The sequence below is a fragment of the Urocitellus parryii genome, chromosome 7, assembly GCF_045843805.1.
Source record: "Urocitellus parryii isolate mUroPar1 chromosome 7, mUroPar1.hap1, whole genome shotgun sequence".
Classification (NCBI taxonomy): Eukaryota; Metazoa; Chordata; class Mammalia; order Rodentia; family Sciuridae; genus Urocitellus; species Urocitellus parryii.
The window spans coordinates 88,604,840-88,627,158 of NC_135537.1; the positions used below are offsets into that span (position 1 = coordinate 88,604,840).

The window sequence follows — 22,319 nt, forward strand, 5'->3', positions numbered from 1 at the left end:
GGCTGTGAGGAAATGCAGCTTCAGGCTCCAGAGGTGCAAAAGTCTGTCTGTCCTCCCGTGGCCTCTTGCAGCACATTTAGCACCTGCTGCATACATGCTGAAGGCTCAGGTGATATTCTGGGCAATGTGGCCTCTCCCAAGGAGCAGGAGAGCTTGGTTCTCCAGGAGTGAGTGGGACCGTGGTCAAGGCGGTCCCCTCTTTAGCAGTCCCCCTCCTCTCCTGCAAAACAAAGACGCTCTCCCATCCCTGGCCTCCAGTTCCCCAGCTCCACGCCCTCAGTGCACTCCATTGACAGCTTCTGTATACAGACCTGGAGTCCACACACACCACCACCCACACACACTGACCTCACACACATGCATACACACACACACACACACACCACAACCACCATCGCCCCCCACACACAAAGCACACATACTAATCTGCACATGCACCCACACATATACACACATACTATCACCTCACCCCACACACACAACCCCCACACTCTAACCTCACACACACATACACTTAGGCATAAATACAAAAACACCCACTACTACCACCATCACCCCCCCACACACAAAGCACACACACCAACCTGCACATGCACCCACACATATTGTACACAAACATACTATCATATCACCCTACACACATAACCCATGCACACTAAGCTCACACAAACTCACACATGCACACACACACATTACCACCATCACCCTACACACACATATAATGCATATATACTACATTCTAACCTCATGCACACTCTAACATACATACACACAAAAGTACTATCACATCACCCTACACAACCTACACACACTAACCTCACACACATACACTCACACATATGCACACAAATACCACACACCCACACATACCATCATCCTACACATACAACCCAAACACACTAACCTCACACCCCTGTATTCACATATATGCACACAAACACCACACACAGCTCACACATACTTGCTACACCACCATCTGTCACATGCACGCATCCCCCTGGGGGTTACACTTGGAGGAGTGGTGACAGGTGGCCTGGGAGGAGGAGAATCTTGGAGCTTCCTGGGAAGCACTTCCTGGGAGGCTCTTCCCCCTTGGGACCCACGCAGAACCAGCTGGGGATGAAAGGAGGCCCCAGGCTGAACTTAGGTTCGAAAAGCTGCCGGGCCCTCTGCCACTGCCTGCCACCCCCAGGCCCTGATGGCCCGAGAGACCCCTCTGCAGGGAGCTGGGCTCTGTGTGGCCATCAATGCTGACTGACCGAAGCCCGAGCCACCTCCCCACCCACGCTGGCCTCAAGGCCAGGCCACCTGCTGGTCCAGGCCACCCTGAGCACTGCACGCCACACTTCAGCTCCATCACAAAGATGTTTTTCACCAGGTGACAATGCCTTTCAGTTGGGGAGGTCAGCAGCTTAGCTCTGGAGCTAAGCCAGTCTGTGTGTCAGGCTGAGTGGCGAATGGCAGATGCCATGGGCACCCACCTGGCTGGGCGGCTGACGTGTAGGAGTCAGGCTGATGAATCTGGCTGCGCAGGTGATCTATTCCTCCTTCCAGCCAGTAATTATGTTTTAATGTGTGATCTATCCTCCTCTGGACGAGGTGCATTAAATCCCCAATAACTGTTTATCTACTCCCGTGTTATGTATGCACACGGCCATTAATACACATTCCAACATTTAATGCCCCTATCCCTGGCTCTTTCTGAAGTTTAAGACAGAATGGCACCTCATAAAACGCCACTTCATTAAGAATTGACAGGAATAACCCAACCAGAAAAATTTTTTATTGATGAAGGTTGAAGAGAGAAATATCAAGTTCACTCATCACTTCTCACAGGGGAACAAGACAATGAAATCTTTATTGGAAAATTCTGCGTGTCAGGAAAGCACTTTATCTTGTCAGAAGCAGCAGGCCAGGAAAATATACAGCCCGATGTGAATGATCGCCCTGGAGCGAAGCCCGCCCAACACCAGCTCAGCACTTCCCAGCAGCTCCGGGTCAGCGGCTCGGCGGTTCCAGCCCTGGTGGCTTCTTTACACAGCTCCGAGGCCTGGACGTGGAGAGGGCTGAGCATCTGCAATACTCTACCCCTGACCCCTCGAGGAGATCTAAGTGGACAGGGAGAGCAGAAGAAGAGGACCCCCACAGGACCAGCTCACAAAGCCACCACCACCCCAAGGAGCTGCAGGGTGTGTGAGGCAGCGGGGCCAGGATGCGGGGTGTCCGCATCACAGTCAGCCAATGTGACCTGACTCCCACCCCGGGAAGGGAGTGGGTCTTTGTAACTGAGGACCCTCTGTCACTGAGGCAAATCCTGGCACCCCACTGCCCCAACATCAGAAGCAGCAGGGCCTCCCTTAGGGGTCTAGTGAGCGTATTCACACCCCCATAAGACGACCCAAAATACACACAGCCCTTGCCAGGAGTTCAACCATGCCCCCTTCATTTGACCTTCACAATGTGTAAAAAGAACACTGAGTGCTCTCCTGTGGGGAGGATTAGGGCAAGGTCAAGGTTAATATTCTCCCTGTGGGGAGGATTAGGGCAAGGGCAAAGTCAGTGCTCTCCTGTGGGGAGGATTAGGGCAAGGTCAAGGTCAGTGCTCTCCTGTGGGGAGGATTAGGGCAAGGTCAAGGTCAGTGCTCTCCTGTGGGGAGGATTAGGGCAGGGTCAAGGTCAGTGCTCTCCTGTGGGGAGGATTAGGGCAAGGTCAAGGTCAGTGCTCTCCTGTGGGGAGGATTAGGGCAGGGTCAAGGTCAGTGCTCTCCTGTGGGGAGGATTAGGGCAAGGTCAAGGTCAGTGCTCTCCTGTGGGGAGGATTAGGGCAAGGTCAAGCTGAGCAGCAAGATCAGGGAGGCAGGTTTGGAACACAAAACTCACCTTCCCACACCACTCTGGTCCTGCCTGCCTCCAAGTCAAAACGTGATGTTGATGAGACCCTTCTTCCAGGAGGAACAAGCTCAGGGCCTCTGTGGACGCAAAACAGGACCCTCTAACAAAGGGCTTCTCGGGCAGGTGGCCCAGACCTTAATCTTCCCTTGGAGTTCTGGGACTTCGATTTTCCAAGGTCATCAGCTACCAGGGTAGCAACACCCTGCTCCTCCTATAAAGCTGCAAATCAGGAAAGAGCAAGTCCTCCTCTTGCCCACCAGGGGCCTGTCCAGGGCACTGCTGGGCACTTTGAGACGCAGTATCCTGTCCCTCACAGACGATCAGCAGCCCTGGCCACCACCCACCAGATGCCAGAAATCAAAAATATCTCCACGATGGCAGAGCTGCCTGGAAGGCAAAACTGTCCCTGGTTGGGGACCGCCACCTGAGGCAGGTCACCCTCTGATGCACCCTAACTAGTGCCTGGCGCAGAACAATGTGATGATTATAGGAAACACAAACAGCAGAGAAATGATCAACCAGAAGTCTAGGTTTGCTCCTGGAAATCTCACCCAAATCCTCACACAAGTTCATGACATCCAGGCCCAGGACAGCTGCGGGCAGGCCCTGAGGCTGCCGACTCCCAGTTCCTCTCCCACACCCCCCCACAGAGCAGCCCCGCCTGCCCACCTCCCGCTCTTCAGACAGACAGACACGGGAGGAAGAACTAATCATGTCAAAAGTTTCAAAGGCAATGCCTCCTGAATCCCATCATCTTAACACAAGTATTTTAATTTCTATGTATTCCCAGGGAACTTAGGTCCATGGACATGTATGTTTTTACACAACTATAAATCAACTTCAAGCAACTTTGTAGCTTGATTTTTTTCACAAACCTCATAATAAACATTTTCCCAAGACACACATAATATTTTAAATTATGTTTTATTGTAGTTGTGCAGCACCTCAGCATCAGCACATCCATTAAGTCAGGCTGGGTTTTGCCAGGGTCAGAATCAACTCTAGACTGTCACATGAGGTTCACTGTGTGCTCACTCGAGTCCACCATGTGTCTGAAGACTGTCCAGGTGGCTGCCCACAAGGGACCCATGCAGGTGCAAGCTGTTGGGTTTTGCGGCCCCTCCTGGGACTGTGACTCCTGAATGTCTGCAGGAGGGAGGGGAACAGAGTCACACACAGTTCTACCCACCGCCTCCTGGGTGACCCACTCGCCTCTGCCCCAGCCTGTGGCCGGGACCCACTGCCTCTACAGGGCTGGGAAAGTCTTCTGTGTGTCCAGGATGGGAAAGGGACAGCAGACCATGAGTCTCCCGTGCCTGGCTTGCTGGCTTCACCACATGAATGGTGCATTCTGGCTGCTCAGCTGTGTTTTCAAAAACCAGGCCACAAGAGTCCAGCTTCCCAGTCCCTGTGGGGAGCTCTTGGATCCTCATGTCATTGGTCACAGATGTGTTGATCATCAGAGGTGACTGGGGGCAAAACTCTGAAGGTATGGGGTGGCAACTAGGAACCAGCCTTTTAAAGGACTCGGGGATTCTACTGACCGCCAGGTTGGGACCACAACTTAAGTCACAAGTAATTTCTAAGGAAATCGTCAAGCCTTGCAGTCTGCAATGATCTCTAACATGGGCTCCCAGGCTGAGGGCTCTGCACACTAGCTGGGTGTCTGAGAAATAATAACAAGGGGTCTACAAATCTGTATTTAAACCAAGCACTGATTGAATACCAAATCGCTAGTATTGATTGTGCATACACTTGGAAATACATGTGCTGCTGTGTTGTTTATAAAATATAGATTTACTAGGCAATTTCCGAGGATGCAACACAGTCTCTAGATAGACCCCATCAATCAAGGTCCCATGAGCACAGAGTACACTGGAGGGGATTGACTGAGTGTAGTGAAGGGACTGTTGGTAAGCGGTGGGACAGAAGAAACATACTCCCTGAGCCAGTGCTGGGGGAGGATTCCAGCCCCAGCCCCCAGGGCAAGGGGAAAGCTGTTACCAGAACCCAGGCAGGGTGGTCACAGCCATACTGGTCACTGGAAGTCTTCATCAGAAACAGAAGTTAGATTTTGTCCAGTGTCCCTTCTGCCTCTAAAGAGGTGACAGTATGGGCTTTGTCCTTACCTAATTTGCAAATATACTAAATGACACTGATTTGTTTTTCTGTAGTACTGGAACTTAACCCAGGAGTGCTCTTTACTACTAAGTTATATCCAAAGCCCTTTTTCTATTTCTTATTTTTAGACAGGGTCTCACTAAGTTGCCCCGACTGGCCTCGAACTTGCAATTCTTCTGGCTCAGCTGGCATGATTTTTTAATATTAAACGAACTTCACATTCCTAAGATTAAAACCCTGTTGATTGTTATTTTGGTAGGATTCTCCAGAGAAATAGGAACAATAGGTGACAGGATGGATAGGTAGATATGACAGATGGATGGATGGACGGATAGATAGATAGATAGATGATAGATAGATATGATAGACAGACAGATAGACATGATGGAAGAATAGATAGGATGGATGAATAGATAGATATAATAGACAGAAGGATAGATAGATAGATAGATAGATAGATAGATAGATAGATAGATAGACAGACAGACAGACAGATGGATGGATACTAGATGGGAGACAGACAGGATGTGGCATGAGTTTCCTCCCACAACACTGGGGCTGGGCTGGGAAGTCCCACCCTGCGTCTGCAAGCTGGGGGAAGCAGGGAAGTCAGAGGTATGATTCACTCTGAGTTCAAGGGCCTGAGACCCTAGAATTCTGGCCTCCAAAGCCAGAAGATGGGTGTCCCAGCCTCAGAGGAGAAAGAATGTTCTGTCCCCACCCTGGCGTGCTGGGGGACGACTGCCCACCTGGATGTTCTTCACCCAGTCCACTTACTCAAGTGTCCATCTCCTCCAAAAACACCCTCACAGACACCCAGCTTCCAGACAAGCTGATTCCCAAAGTTAACCACCAGTCAAGATGTACATTCTCATGTATTTTTAGATTCAAGTCACTAAAATCTGTTGGGAACGTGTGCATCCAACTCCACGATGGACCAAGGTGGGGTGGGGTTTCATGTCTTGCAAGGTCTTTCTCCAGACTGGGGCCCAGTGGTGCTGGCCTTGGGGGAGGGACTCTGCAGGTTCCTCAGAACTGGTATTAACTCTTCCTTAAATTTTGGTAGAATTCACCAGTTAGGTTACATTTTCTTTATGTGGAGATTTGTAATTACCAATTTGATTTTTTAATAGATGTAGGGATATTCAAGACCTCTGTTTCTTCCGAAGCGAGTTCCTATGTCTGTGTCTTTGAAGAAACTCATCCATTTCATCTAGATCATGAATCTTTTAGCCTTGTAAAATCTGTGACCCTGGGTACATTCCCTTCTCAGCCCTACCATTGGTGACCTTATCCCTTTATTCCCCAGTCAGTCTTGTGGAGATTTACCAATTCTGTTGATCTTCTCCAAGAACCAACCTTGCATTCCATTGATCTTCTCTCTTGTTTACCTGCTGATTGCTGATCTTTAGTCCCTTTTCTTCTGCTTATTTTGGCTTTTTCCTGCTCTTCTTTTGCTCATGGTTTGCACGCTAGCAAAAATGACTGTTTTGGTCAGCTTTTTTGCTGCTGTGACCAAAACACCTAACAAGAACAGGAAAAGTTTATTTGGGGACTCACAGTTTTAGAAGCCTCAGTCCATAGGTGGCCAACTCCATTCCTCAAGGCCTGAAGCAAAAATCATGACCGAAGTGTGTGGTGGTGGGAAGGTGCTCAGGACTTGGCACCAAGAGGGGGAGGGGGAGGAGGAGTGAGAGGGAGAGGGAGAGGGATAGGGAGAGGGAGAGCTCTCTGCTAAACCCCACAGGCACACCCTAGGGACCCACCTCCTCCAGCCACACCCTACCTGCCTACAGTCACCACCCAGTTAATCCCTATCAGCACATTAATGCACTGAGTTGGTTAAGGCTCTCACAACCCCATCATTTCACCTTGGAACCTTCTTACATTTTCTCACACAGGAGCTTCTGGGGGACACCTCACATCCAAATGGTAACTATCACCTATGAAAATGTAGCGTCTGTTACACTGAATGCTCTCTTGCCAGCCACTTGCATGGGGTTCATTCACACTACAAGAACATGTGCTGTAGCAGAACAAAACAGACTCTCTGCCAAGAGGGATGAAATCTTCCTAAGATTAAATTTGAACTGCTCTGTCTGCTAAGTACAATTGGACACATGCTTCCTCCATCCTCAGAGAATCTGCCCTCATTACCTACCTGTAACCTTAAATCTGCTTTAACTGGAGATTCCCTTAAATGCTTGTCTGTGTTGGAATGTTTGCTGCAGAGGGTCAAGTCTGTTCTCTTAGAGTCACGAATAATGTTTGCCCTGGAAATTGGGTTTACTGAAAACCGTGTTATAATTAACTCAATAACTTTGACCTAACAATCTCTTGTGAGTAAAATTACCCTTATAAAATTGAATAAATTCTCTTGTTAGCTTATAAAACATCTTGGATTAAGAGCCTAGATCTTTCCTACTGCCAACTAAACACGAGTGTTTAAATGGAGGTTCGAGAGCTCATTTCATTTCAGAAAACCAGTGGAGCCCACCATGTCCCGGCACGTGAATCACACAGAGGCCCCTGGTAAAAGAATCTGACCTGGTGTTCTGAGCAAGCTGCCCGGGGCTGCCCTGCAAGCCTGGGACTTCTCTGACGCCACGCAGATGGCTGCCCAGGCACAGAAAAGGGCGCCACAGGCAGTAACTCCTCACCTGCACACCCCAGCACCAAGTCCCCTGCTCTCCTGGCTCTGCTGCATTTTCTGCACCCGCAGTGCGACCAGCTTCTTCCTGTGTGCCACGTGCCTGCCAAGACCACCCTCTCCTCCAAGGTGCTCAGTGCCAAGGAGCCACAAAAGGCCTCCTCTTTGTCATTACGTACTCTAAAGAGAAGAGCACAGGAGGAAGGCTGAGGGGTGGGGGACGTTGCTAGCCTGGAAGGGCCTGGGAGTTGCAGGAAGAGGTCTGTCCGGGTCTGCTCTGTGGGCATCTGGCTGGAGTTCAAAGAAGCAGCAGCACCATCTCCTTCCCTCCACCATTGTCTTGGTGATGTTCCCATGGAGACATCATGATGGCTTGATGATGTCATCATGGTGTCATCGTGACAGCTTGATGTCATCATTATGGTGTCATTGTGATGGCATAGTGGTATCAATGATGTCATTGTGGTGCCGTGATGGTGTCTTAATGATGTCATCATTGTGTCTTGATGATGTCACTGTGGTGACATGACAATGGCTTTATGGTGGCTTAATGAAGTCATCACAGTTTCATGATGTCATCTTGATGGCCTGATGATGTCATCACAGTACCTGGATGATGCCATCACAAAGCCATCATGATGGTTTGATCATGTCACCACAGTGCCATCAGATGGCCTGAAGCCTTGAGGACTCTCTCGGCCTGTATTCGCCCTTTTCTCTGCCCGTGTCCCTCATCCACCTCCCATTGCCCTCCCCATCTTCCCCAGCATCTTCCCAGACCCACAACCTGAAGGAAGCTGCGCATGTTTCTCTGCCTCTTCCCTTTCACAGGAAACAGCTAAATGAAAGCACCGGCCTTGCACCAAGCCAGGTGCCCTCAAAACGGAAAGTCCCTTCATCCTCACCCCAGCCTATGAGCTCGGTCCTGCCGTCTCCATCCGACAAGGGGAGGGGGGAGGGGCAGGGAGGTCAAGCCCTGCCAACCGCACTGGTGGCAAGGAGCAGGGCTGGGACTGTCACCTCTCCCCAGACACCGCCTCTTCTCCCCCCCGTGGGTGACGCTCTCATCGTCCTGTGCACTAGGATCACATCTAATCGTCAAAACTATGTTGACAGACAGTGGGAAAACACAGAGGGACACGCTCTTAAGTCTTCATCTGCCATTATGGCTCACGGGAAAGTCTGTTCTGACCCCGTGGCCACTGGGACCGTGCCTGTGGGCCCACTGCCAGGCAGCAGGCCAGGGCGGCCAGGGACACTGTGCGGCAGATCCAGGCGTGGACAACAGGGGCTGCCAGAAGCCGGTGTGAGCACTGACACGGCACACAGCCCTCACAAGGCACCACGGCCTGCTCCCAGGAAGGGCAGAGTCACCAAGCCACCTGTCCTGTCCATCGTGGTAACCCCCTCGGGTCAGTGCTGCTGCCATCTGTCAGGCTGGCTAGCTGCCCAGTGCGATGGACGGGTGACAGGCAGGTGTCAGGAAAGGCCGAGAGGAGGAGCAGTGCAGAGAGGCAGGGCCCCTGTCGTGGGAAGGTCTGGTGGCCATCGACACGTCCATGCTGTCCTTGACTGGACAGGGACTCTTGCTTGGGTGTGACGGCTGGCATCTATGGCTGCGGTTTTGGGATAGAGGCCTCGCACCTGATGCCACCTTCTCAAACAGACAGCATCTGAGCCCCACAGGAGACTCACGGAGCAGCCGCACGCCAGCGGCACTCAGAGTTGCCAGAGAGGCCGGCACCGGCCTCACACAGGCTGCCCAGGGGGTTCAGCAAGTGCAGCCCTCTGGGAAACCCTGCCCACCACAAGCCCATCACACCCCAGAGCCCAGCCCTCCATACCACCACCCCTAACCCCACCACTGCCCCAAACCACCCGACACCCTCTGGTGGCCCAGGAGCCTCACCTGCTGCTGACACATGCAGGCTCCATAGTCTCAGTGGGCCACCAACACCCTGTCCCTCCTCCTGTCCCCACAGTGAGCCACATGCTTCTTCATACCTACTGTCCCCATCAGTCCAACCTAGTTGTCCCCTACTTCCCACCCCCTAAATCTGCCCCTCATCCCTGCCCAAGAGCAGAAGTCAATAGCATGACTGAGCTCAAGGAAGCTGGAGGCCATTTTGGGGGAAATAAGTAAAAGAATAAGGTAGATAATATCACAAATGCAGAGGAGAGGGGGTAAGAAGCACAGGTGCCCTGTGGATCTGGGCTCTCAGAACCCACCTGTGAGCGTGGACGGGAGATGCTACCTGAACAGTGCTATAGCCCTGTGAATAGAGCCAGATGCCTGGTTATCTCCCGTGGCATCCCTGGCACACTTCATGGGGAGAAAGGGAAGGACAGGCTGACGAGACTCCTTGAATGGTGCACTGTTAATTCTTAGAATCCCTCCGAGGTTCCCAGAACACTCTAGAAGGATGCAACTCTGTAGGGAAGCTTCAGTGGCATCTCAACTGGCAGCTGGCCAAGCAGACGCAGAGCCCAGAAGACACTCAGACCTAGGAGCATCTTGGAGATGCCAAGGGTCCCCAGAGCCCGGGGCGGCAATGTGAGGTGCAGGGAGGAGAGCCAGGCAAGCACAGCTGCATTGGCCCACAGGGATGGCCCTGCCTGCTCCAGGTGAACCTGAGCTAGTTCTTACAGATCCAGTTCTACACACATCATCCTAGAAAACAGCCTGAAACCAAAACACCATCTGCAGCCCTGAGCTGGAGAGTTTGTACAGGTGACTAAATTCTTTAAAACAGTTCAAATAACACTGTAGAAGAAAATCTGCAAACATATTCCTAAAGCCACGCCATCTCCTCTTTGCTGCTCACACAAGAGGCCTCACTCCCGGGGGAAATGCCCAGAAGGCACTATGTCCTCCCTGGACACCTGTCCAGGGCCCAGCCCCAGGGCCGGAACTCAGGATTTAAAAGATTTAACCTGTCTTAGAATTGCAAATGTCCCACAGGGACTTTATGTTTTGCCAAAAAGGAAGTTACTGACTCCCAGTTTGAGGATTTTTGTTAGGAAAGGACACAAAAGAGGCACCCAAGTCAGGACCAAGGACTTGGACTGCACAACTGTGCAGGGCCGGACTTCCAGCTCCCGAGAGAAGCAGGGTCCAGGGGAGAGACATTCCTGTGGGGGACACTCTGCAGGTAACAAGCAGAGGATGGAGAGTCACACGTCACACAGCACCACATCAGCACATGTCATAATACTGGCCTGATCCTAGGAGTCAAGTGTACATCTCATGACATGGTCCCAGGAAGTATGTGGTCACTTGTTGCAATAGATGCATGGACATAGATGGATACATAAACATAGACAAACAGACACACAGGCATGGACAGAGACAGTGATAGACATAAACACAGGCACAGACAGAGAGACAGAAACAGAGACAGAGACACACACGCACTTAGTCCATTGGACCCTACTTTGAATGCCTAAAACTGGGTCATTTATAATGAACAGAAACTTTTTGGGTCACAGTTCTAGAGGCTGAGAAATTCAACATCAAGGTGCAGCACACGGCAAGCCCAGGTCTTGTTGCTGTGTTGCCACTTGGCAGAAGACAGGAGGAAGGAACGAGAAAGAGGACTGAGTCTGCCCAAGAGGGTGGAGCCCTTCACCTCTTCAAGGACCCTCCTCTCAACCTGTTAAAATGGCCATTAAATTTCAACATGAGCTTTGGAGGAGACAGCACACGATCCACAGTGTGCTTGGGTGTGCACATGTGCACTCGCACACACAGAGGACAAGGGAAAGAACATCAGCCCTCGCCAGCTGTGCTAACCTCCAGGACCTAAGGATGTGGCTGTATGTGCACATGGGGTCCCTAAGGGGTCTTTAAGGTAAAATGAGGTCATTAGGGTGGCCCTAATCCAGTCTGACTGGTGCCCTAATTAATTAAAGAGGAATTTGGACCCAGAAAAGCACCGGGGTCCGGCCACGTGGAGAAGAGCGCTCCACCCACAAGCCAGGGAGAGAGGCTGCGGAAGGAACCAACCCAGCCACACTCTGGCCTCCGGCTTCCAGGACTGAGTGACAATAATGTCTGCTGGTCAAGCCCCCCGGCCTGTCACAGCGGCCCCAGGAACCTGAGCCCCTGGCACAGGACAGGTCCTCGGCAAACTTGTGCTGATGAATACATCAGTGTAGCCGGCACTTCTGAGTCGCCCTTCTCCCCCCCTCCAGGGCCAGTGAGGACAACCTGGTAGACATTGTCGTGAGCTAGCTCCACCGGAGGGCCCTGCACTCTCAGGCAGTCAGGCAAGGGTGGCGTCTCCAAGTCTCCCATGTTTCCTCCCTTTGGTGAAATGTTGCCACCACGGCACGTGCGAACCAGAGAAGAGGAAGCCGAACTTAGATTCCTCCAAGGAGGAAACTTCTGTCCTGGGGAAGGTGTAGATTAGGGAGAGACGCACAGAGAGCAAAAGAAGTTCCCCAAAACATAAAAGGAAGTTGTGGTTGGCTTTCACCTCAAATCCATGATTACTAGAAAGTAATAAAGATGTTGACACGGCCTCTCCCTCTGCCTGGGGTTCGGTGCTGATTCTCTGCCATCCCTGAGCAGATCCTCAGAGCAGGCACCTGGGTGCCCACCTCTGGGGCTGAGAAGCAGAGCAAGCCAGAGACCCTGAGAGCTGCCCTTGTAGAGCATTCCAAACAGGCCAGATGCTTCCGGCTCTCAGTGTCCTACAATGTCTCTCTCATTGCAATTTTTAAAAACCAGAGTCTGACCTGGCCTAGAAAGCACACGCGGCCCCAAATAGGGTCCACCCCGTAAGATTCCTCAATTACCGCAAGAGACGCCACAAGCTGAGCATGTCTGCTGGGTGCAGGACCTTGGTTGTGGGGGTCCACCGCAGCCCCTCAGGCCCCCTGAGGGTGGAGCCCAACAAACTTGCCTTTGAATTCCATTACCTAGCCACAATATCTTTGAAAGAGGAAGGTAACGATTTTTGTTTCTTTGGATTAAATATTCTGGGATTTCTTCTTCTCCCAGAGTCTTCAGGAACACAGGGCTTTCCTCTGCTCTTGGGTGTCCCCTGTGACCAACAGATAAGCTCTGAGTGCAGAGGTGGAAAGGAAAGGTAGGATTTCTCCTCCTGGGAGCTGCCTGCAGCTCCCAACCGAGGCACCTGCTGGTAAAGGAGAACATTCGAATGTCTCTCTCCAAGGAAAAGGCTGCGGAGCCCAGGGCATAGCCAGGCAGCCACCCACCTCAAAAGCCTGACTCTAGAGTCACGAGAAGGTCTCCCTGGCTTTCCAGTTTTAGTGCTTAATCCCAAGGCAGATCACATGCTCTTTTGAAAATAGCTTCAATTAAATCTCACGGTGGCTTTTAGACTCCTATGGAGGTGAAGGGAAAAAGAGAAGCCAGGTACCTCCGCCCTAAATCCCCCTCCCCGCCGAATGCACAGAAGGGAATGCGCTGACCCTGGCGATGCAAAGCTACCAACTGCCATCTGGAGAAACAAGCCAAGCCTGGGCCCCTGCTGGGCTGGGGAAAGCCACCCTGGGGAGGGACACTGATGGGTGTGAGTCTGGGCTCTGTCCACCAGCTCTGTGTCTGGCAGGCAGGGCCTGACACACAGCCTGCAGCAACCACTGTAGCAAGCACCCTGCAGGCCAGAGAGTGGCCGCTCCACGGAGCCCCAGCTCTGCTCTGGTCCAACAGGGGAACGCACACCTCCGTTGATATGTGTCCATGCTCTGAGGAGGGACACAGACAAACACAGGAGTGGCTTGCCTCTCAGCTGCATGAAGACCAGGTCATTTTTCCACACCATCATGCTGTGGGGCACACCGCCCTTCCCCCCAGCCCTGCGGTGTGACTTCCTTCCCACCGAGGTCTGTCCAGCTCACCTGGAGGGAGCACCAAGGAGAGCTCAATACTCTGGGGTGCAGTGTTCAACAGTAAACCACACCTCCCGTCGCCCCTGGCCTCCTCTTCAGCCATCAGTGTCCTCCTGTGTCCCACCCGACCTGGGGCAGAGCTTCCCAGTGCACGGGCAAGTGGTCAGAACTGTTGACCTCGTCCATCCGGGAGCCTGTGGGGTCCTCCCTCCTGCTGCGAGGATCCTCCCTCCTAAATGTGTTCTGGAGAGCCAGAGGTGTGCAGGATCAGGGCTCTGAGAGGGGCTGCTGGGCCTCACAGGTCAGGCGGGGGGCTGACGTCAGGCAGGTGGCCTGCTGGGGAACCTTGCATTTGTCAGGGCCTGACAACGACTGCAAAGACCCAGACTGCCACCTGCTCACTGCCACACCATCTCTCCGTCCCCACCCCAACAACCTGCCCAAGCAGAAGGCAGGAGAGGCTTTTTTAAAAAAAAAAATCACCCCCCCCCATTAAAGCCCTCAAAGGCTCACAGGGCACAGGAATCTTCATAAGAACTGGTGGTTGCAATCACCGCAGCTGGTTATGTTTTCAAGGCACCCTAATACTTAAGACGCCACTTCAAATCACATCTCGAGATGGCCAAATTGGTTCCAGTTGCTCATTCTTCACGCCTCACTTTAACCACATCAATCACTCTGACTCCGCGAGGATGCCACAGCTCCTGTGCACCACGCCAGGGCTGAGTGGGCAGAGCCTGGGTCCTTCCCCCTCTGCAGCCCTGCGAAGCCCTGCTCCCGCCTAACTCGCTGTTCCAGAGAGCCAGAGGTGTGCAGGAGGCAGGAGGCAGGAGGTCGGGACTCCGCTCCTGGGCCTCACAGATCTGGCAGGTGGCTGACTTCAGCCCTCTGGGTGGCTCAGGTCCCTTGGGACCCTCCCTCCACTGAGTTCCAAACAGCAGGAGGCTGCTGGACATGTGGCCCACAAGCGTGGCGCCACCATCCCAGGTCTGCACTTGGCTCTGTGTCCTCATTTTCAAGGAGTTCAGAGGGCTTTAGGACACCTTCCCTGGGCAGGTCAACCAGAAAGCAGGTCCTGCCACCCAGGAGCCACTTGTTCACCACGACGCCATGCAGTGCAAAGGTTTCTAAATAACCCAGAAGAGTTACACAGGTCCTCTTCCCCTTCTCCTTCCAGATTTCAACTCAAAACCCACCTCTGCAGACTGGTTCAGCACCTCAGATCACAGTGCTCTGCACACAGTCCTCCTCCCGAGCTCCCGGCAGGCGACAGTGGTGGGGTGCCCTCCGGTGTCTGCCTCTGGGACAGGCGGGCCTGGAAACTGCTGCCCAGGATCCAAGGGCGCTGACCAAGGAACTGGGGGGCATATGGACATGACCAACCTGTGGCTCTCCCTCCTGCAAACCTGAGGGAGTCAGAGGACGAGGAGGGGGCACCTGGCGGTGTCGTCGCTCAGACGATCACTTTCCTGCCACCTTCCCCGCCTGCCCTCCTGACAGCTCCATTCCCAGCCTCCTTTTTGGAAACCTGGAAGCTGGGGGGTGAGGGGGTTGGCCAGAGAAGTGGAGAAACACTCTGAGGTTCACACAGGTCGTGCGTGATGGGCCCAGGTTAGCATCCTGGGCTCTGGGTCTTCACATCAGGGCTTTTGACCACAATGAACCAGTTACTGGAGAAGAGCAGAGGGAAGACCAGGTTGAGAGGCAGGGCCCAGTGGGCGAGAACTTGGCCTGGTGGCAAAGAGAGGCCTCAGGGCCTTATGAAGGGATAACTGAGGTGGGGTGTGAGGAAGGCATTCTGTGAGGCAGCTGCCGCTCGTACATTCATTACTCCTAATAAGATCAGTGAGTTCACTGTGAAATTATAAACAAGATGAACCTGCCCAGCCAGGAACTCCTACAAGTCCACACACACACACACACACACACACACACACACACACACTCACAGTCTTCTCTTCCAAGAGATTTCTCCAAATCACTAACAGGGCCAATCTTTACAAATATGTTTGTCACATTTAGCAAATAAAAATTCAAGACATTTAGGTAAATTTGAATTTCAGATAAACAATGAATAATTCTTGAGCATAAGCATGTCTCATGCAATGCGGAGAGTGTGTCGTGAATAATGCATGGGACACGTTTGCACTTAAAAAAAAAAATCACGTGCTGCTTATCAGAAGCCTAACTTTAACTGGTTGTCCTGTATTTTATCTGGCAACCCTATTTGCAAACCAGCTGGGACAATCTTCCAGTTCTCAGGATACTGGGAATGTGAGGAGTGGAGAAGAGGAGCAACCAGAATGTGGGAGGTGAGCAGAGAGAGGAGAAGGACACCTGCAAGCACCTGAGAGAATCACGGTGCACCAAGAGCCTGGTCACCAGGTGCCTCTGGAGCAGCGGCCTTCAGATGTTTGACCTGTGTACATTTAACAGGGGTAGAAGAAATAACTTACTATTAAAAAACATTTGAGCCCCCCCCCCCCGCCTCTCTCCCTCTCTCTCCCCCCTCCCTCCCTCCCTCCCCCCCCCCCCCCTCTCTCTCTCTCTCTCTCCTTCTCTGGAGAGGGGCCGGCAAGGCCCCGCCCCGGGCGCCTCGCCTGAGGCCGGTCAGCTCAGCTGAGGCGCCCGCCCCCACTGGTTAAATGGGCCGACGGGGCTCAATCCCCGGAAACGACCGTGCATTCCGGGGTTGCGAGCGCGGCGGGCGACGGCGAAGAGGCGCAGAGAGCACCATGGCAGAGCAGGTAGCCCTGAGTCGGACCCAGGTGTGCGGGATCCTGCGGGAAGAGCTGTACCAGGGTGATGCCTTCCACCAGGCTGATACACATATATTCATCATCATGGGTGCATCGGGCGACCTTGCCAAGAAGAAAATCTACCCCACCATCTGGTGGCTGTTCCGTGATGGCCTTCTACCCGAAGACACCTTCATCGTGGGCTATGTAAGCAGAGTGAGCCCTTCTTCAGAGCCACCCCAGAGGAGAGGCCCAAGCTGGAGGAGTTCTTCACCCGCAATTCCTATGTAGCCGGCCAGTATGACGACCCAGCCTCCTTCAAGCGCCTGAACAGCCATATGAACGCCCTTCACCAGGGGCCACAGGCCAACCGGCTCTTCTACCTGGCCTTGCCTCCCACAGTTTATGAGGCTGTCACCAAGAACATCCATGAAACCTGCATGAGCCAGACAGGCTGGAATCGCATTATTGTGGAGAAGCCCTTCGGGAGAGATCTACAGAGCTCTGACCAGCTGTCCAACCACATCTCTTCCCTGTTCCGTGAGGACCAGATCTATCGCATTGACCACTACCTGGGCAAGGAGATGGTTCAGAACCTCATGGTGCTGAGATTTGCCAACAGGATCTTTGGCCCCATCTGGAACCGGGACAACATTGCCTGTGTGATCCTCACCTTCAAAGAGCCCTTTGGCACTGAGGGCCGTGGGGGCTACTTTGATGAATTTGGGATTATCCGGGATGTGATGCAGAACCACCTTCTGCAGATGCTGTGTCTGGTGGCCATGGAGAAGCCTGCCTCCACTGACTCAGATGATGTCCGTGATGAGAAGGTCAAGGTATTGAAATGTATCTCAGAGGTGCAGGCTGACAACGTGGTCCTGGGCCAGTACGTGGGGAACCCTAGTGGAGAGGGTGAGGCCACCAAAGGGTACCTGGATGACCCCACAGTGCCCCATGGGTCCACCACTGCTACCTTTGCAGCTGTTGTCCTCTATGTGGAGAATGAGCGGTGGGATGGGGTGCCCTTCATCCTGCGCTGTGGCAAAGCCCTGAATGAGCGCAAGGCCGAGGTGAGGCTGCAGTTCCGCGATGTGGCCGGTGACATCTTCCACCAGCAATGTAAGCGCAATGAGCTGGTGATCCGAGTGCAGCCAAATGAAGCCGTGTATACCAAGATGATGACCAAGAAGCCTGGCATGTTCTTCAACCCTGAGGAATCAGAGCTGGACCTGACTTATGGCAACAGATACAAGAACGTGAAGCTTCCTGATGCCTATGAGCGCCTCATTCTGGACGTCTTCTGTGGGAGCCAGATGCACTTTGTGCGCAGCGATGAGCTCCGGGAGGCCTGGCGGATCTTCACACCACTGCTGCACAGGATTGAGCAAGAGAAGCCCCAACCCATCCCTTACACATATGGCAGCCGAGGCCCTGTGGAGGCAGATGAGCTGATGAAGAGAGTGGGCTTCCAGTACGAGGGCATCTACAAGTGGGTGAACCCCCACAAGCTCTGAGACCCAGGCACCCACTCCCACCCTACCCCATCTGCCCCCTGTGTTTGTCCTTCCCACCACCCGACCTCACCTCAGGAGAACCCCATGATGGGAAGACTTCGGGACCATAGGCCTAACATTCCTCAGCCCCAGGCTTGGGCCACCACCATCTTTCCCTTGCTGCTGATGCTACTGCTGTTGCTACCATTGTGGCCGCCGCCACCGCTAACATCAGTACCCCTCCCTGGGCCCAGCTACATTCTTCAACCATTAAGCACCGATGACACGCATCATGACTGTCCTGAGCCAGTGCCAGCCCTGTCTGAGCCACCAATCTCTCCATGGAACCTGAGTCACTTCCTCCCTTTACTCCAACCTCCAGAGAAGAAGAGTGGCCCATCAGTCTGTCCCAGGACTCCTCAGGACAAAATGTTAGGGACAATGGGCCATAGTGGGGCAGTGGCCAAATCACACTCCCCAGTGGCTATGAGCAAGCTCCTCTGAACTTGAGGAAGTGACCAAGTGCATCCATGTGAGATCCCATAGGCACACTAGCCTCAATGCCAGTTGACATTCCTGGTCACCAGGTAGAAGGGACCTCACGCTGCCCAGCAGGGTCTTGTTCTCCCAGATGTCCCTTCTTAAAAATTCTGCACTCCGTGGAAAGGCAGAAGCAGCAGCTAAGAGTCCCCTCAACCCCTGCCATTAAATCCTCAAACAGCAAAAAAAAAAAAAAAAAAAAAAAACATTTGATACTTCTTGACATTCAAAATGGGACAGTCGTTAAATGCCTGAACATAATAAAACATTTTACCCTATTTGGAATTGCTGGTGGTTAACTTGTTGAGAATCTACCTTGGCATAAAGGGGCTAAGGATTTACATTGTGTTCATTATTCAGAATCACAAGGGAAACAAAGTTACGGGTCACTCAAATACTGTCCAATACTTACTAGTGCTCAGACAGCTTCCAGCAAGCCCATTCCTTCATCCAGCCGTGAGCAAAACTCGGGTCTCTCAGGTCTAAGTAAGTAAAATTAGTAGCGGTTACTAAGTGCATATGAGTCAGGAAGTGACTCTCCTTGCCTCGGCCTCATCAGTAAAGTGGGCATGGTAACACTGATCCGCATTTTACTAAGAACCAGCATAGTGAACCCACGCAGAGCATTTGAAGCCAGGCCTGGCAGGGAGAATGCTCAGGCCACCCACATTGCTGTTGTCATTTAAAAGGTGACATCCTGGAGGAAGCACCTTTCCTGAGTAGAAGCAAAATTCTCTCCTTGTCCTTTTCTTTCCACCTGAGACTGGGCACTTCAGAAGTCTATGGACGGTTCTACCAAGAGCCCGACCTTTCAGAATTCCACAGCTGAAGCTCTGTGGTGGCGGAAGTCAGGGAGTAGGCCACTTTGGTCTGGTGTGACAGGTGTCGGCATTTGTAAAGATTTCAAATGTGAGCAATGTGCTAGTTTGCTAGGGCTGATGGACAAAGCACCATAAACCCAGGGTCACAGACAACAGAAACCTACTTCCTCCCAGCTCTGGAGGCTGAACACCCAGGAAGGTGTGGGCAGGCTGGCTTCCCCCAGGCCCTCCTCCTGTGGATGGCTGTCTTCAGCTCCGTCACCTGGGTGTCTCTCCTGCTGGCCTCTTCCTATGAGGACACTGTTAAGTTGGATTAGGATCCGCCCACACAGCCTCCTCTGAACACAACTCCTTAAAGACCCTCTCTCCAGACCCGGCCACACTCTGAGGTCCCAGGTGAGGGCCCAGCATTCGGGTTCTCAGAGCCCACAATTCACCCTAACGGTGTCTTCATGGAGCATGCCCCTCCGTCTCCAGGGTCTGGTGCCTCCTGTCCTGGCCCCGCCGTGCTCCCCCTCAGCAGCTCCTGCTGAGGCACACTCTGTGGCGCTGTGCTCACGGGGGCCTGGCACGTCACCCTGCTGCCCCCGCTTGTGCCACGTGATGGCGTGCCATCTTCATTTCCCCATCTCTAGGCAGACAACACAGATCTAAGCCTTCAGTGGACCTCGGGTTACACAATCAATCCTGCCTGGAGTGACCGTCATTGCCTGGCAGGCAGCCAACAGGCAAGAAGTTCAGGGTCCGTCCTCTCGGCCATCATGAGGAATCACACTTCTGTCCGCAGGGGTCATGAACCACCGAGAATCCACCTGCTGTGCATTGAATATGTGTGTCTCCCCCAAAATTCAGAGCTTCAAGCCCTCATCTGCAGTGTAATGGAGGTGGGGCCCTGGAGGTGATCAGGGTTAGTGAGGTCACGCAGGTGGGAGCCCCTAATGGGATTAGCGTCCTTATAAAACAGAAAGATAAGCTCGCTCTCCCTCCCACTCTACCCTCCCAGTGCTCGTACCAAGGAAGGGCCCCTGAGGGGAGCAGAAGACACCTCCTGGGAACTGTGGCTTCTCTTCTACATGCACCTCAACACCCCTGTCCGGGTGGTGGGGTTTTCTATGTGACCCCAAAAGCAGCCTAGGCCACACAAAGCAAAAGTAGATGAGATTACAAAAAGCTCTTGCCCTTCAGTGGAAACAAGCAACTGGGTGAAGAGACACCTACAGAAAGGGACATTTTCAAACCAGACGTCTGATCTGAGGCTAATATCCAAAATACGTAAGAATCTCAAACATCTCAATAGCACGAAAAGGTGGAACCCCACTTCATAAATGGGCATGTCTGCACAGTGACAGGAGGGACCCATTCTCAGAACTGTAGGGAACAAAATCAAAGTACTTGACCCAAGCAGCTCATACCTTATACAGTGGGCGACGGACATCAATGGGACAGTTCTGTATTACTTCATCAACAACATCTGAGATGGACTCCATGAAGTCTGGGTTGGCAAACTAAATTGTACATAAATTCAAAAGAAATATTACACCTTCATCAACAGCACAAAACAAAACAAAAAAAAGCTTCCAAAAAATAAAAAATACATAATTTACTATAACTGAAAACATGTCACACTGGAATGAAGGCATGTCAAAGAATTCCAGTGACTTGAACACATGTACATGTACAGTGATGCTCTGAGTCTCCTCAGAGACAAAACTGTGGGTGAAGGAAAAATATACAAAATCAGTAATATGCACCAACCCTGCAACACGTGTGGGACTCACACCAACAAGGAAGGAAAGAGCCTGAGCCCAAGCATTGTGGTGTTCAAGCACACACAGTCATTTGTCAATGTCAACAACACAGAATATTAGAAAGGAGAAATGTTCTTTATGTGATGATGGAGGTTCTAAAATGAAACAATCCACATAACAATAGTGTTACCGAGGACACATCCTTAGACTCAATTCTGTAAGTTAAATAAGCTAAAGTATGTCATTCAACTCAACTACATTTGAAATCTATTTTAAAAATCAAGCAAAGCTTTAATGTGAAAGTCTCAGTGAAGTCGGCAATATCCAGCCATCCACCAAGTAGACATCTGTCAGTTTTATGTCTATTGTAAATCAATATCATCAAAAGAGTAGGTATTCACTGGATTATTATTCATTAGGTGAATACTATTATCCATTCATTAGAATATCAGTAAGGCATATATTTTGTGCCATTTCCTTGTACAAAATATATATGTATCTAAAAACAGGCAGCACTTTGCAACCTACCTACTAAATATAAACTGAATTAGGCAGGTAAATGCACCAAAATATAAATAAAATGCATTGTATATAAACCTTAGAATATTGCCTCTTAATTACTGCTTTCTGTAAAATTTAATAATTCCTTTTGACTATTAGTTAAAATGATAACATCTGTAATTTGTGCACTATCTAAATAATAGTAATAATCTCAGCCCTCAGATAGAAACTTTACCAAACTGCAGTTGGGGACACAGCAGGACCAAATGTCTAGGGTTGAAACTGGGCTTAGGAAGGACAATCACAAAGATAAAAAGGGTTATGTGGTATCCAACTTTTATGCAGAGGAAACTTGCATATAGGTCTTGAGATTAACTAGCTGTCATTAACACATGACCCTAACCTTTGAGATCAATTTCAATTGTTTCATCTTTTAGTACTCTTAAAACTTCTTCTTAACATCTCAAGAGACAATCCAGCTTCAATTATTAAAGCACATTAGTTTATGGAGCGGTTAGCTTGTTGGGCTACTTATTGAAAACTGTTCTTTGCACACACTAGGTGGCAGCACTGCTCCACATACACTGCACTACAAAAACTCACAAGAGAACCAACTTACCTCTGGGTGAAAGAATATTTCAGGTCCCAGGAACCTCTCATACTCAACATCTATAACAAACTTCTTCTGGTTGATTGCATTGATACCTGTGTACTGTTTGATCCACTTCCGGGGATCCACATCATACTTAGCAAACTCCTTGACTATATCAGGACAAATGTAACAGTATTTCTCCTGTATATGCACACAAAGACATCACCAGGTATTAACACCTATCCAGTGCCTCTGCCCTATGACAAATACACAGGAGCCCCATGCATTGAACACACCCATGAAATCAGATCCACCCACAACTTAACTCCAGTGTGGAGATGCTACCCAGCCTCATGCTCTACCA

At 51.5% G+C, this 22,319-nt stretch overlaps 1 protein-coding gene and 1 pseudogene across 3 annotated transcripts in view; one reads left to right on the plus strand and one right to left on the minus strand.

Annotated features, from left to right (window-relative positions):
- Window positions 1-1,822: 1,822 nt before the first annotated feature.
- The window catches only part of LOC144255737 (actin-related protein 3B-like), a 64,420-nt gene continuing 43,923 nt past the window's right edge, over window positions 1,823-22,319 (minus strand). For 2 of the 3 annotated variants that reach the window (XM_077800552.1, XM_077800551.1), the window contains 6 exons: window positions 21,983-22,156; window positions 20,527-20,619; window positions 19,279-19,403; window positions 18,706-18,775; window positions 2,881-3,111; window positions 1,823-2,108 (listed from right to left, as the gene is read on the minus strand). In XM_077800552.1, the coding sequence (XP_077656678.1) occupies window positions 18,712-18,775; window positions 19,279-19,403; window positions 20,527-20,619; window positions 21,983-22,156 (456 nt within the window). In that variant the 3' untranslated portion in view covers window positions 1,823-2,108; window positions 2,881-3,111; window positions 18,706-18,711. Of the gene's footprint in view, window positions 2,109-2,880; window positions 3,112-18,705; window positions 18,776-19,278; window positions 19,415-20,526; window positions 20,620-21,982; window positions 22,157-22,319 lie in introns of those variants that run through there. The other variant, XM_077800553.1, reaches the window with a different exon arrangement.
- Window positions 16,098-17,953, plus strand: LOC144255852 (glucose-6-phosphate 1-dehydrogenase pseudogene; annotated as a pseudogene).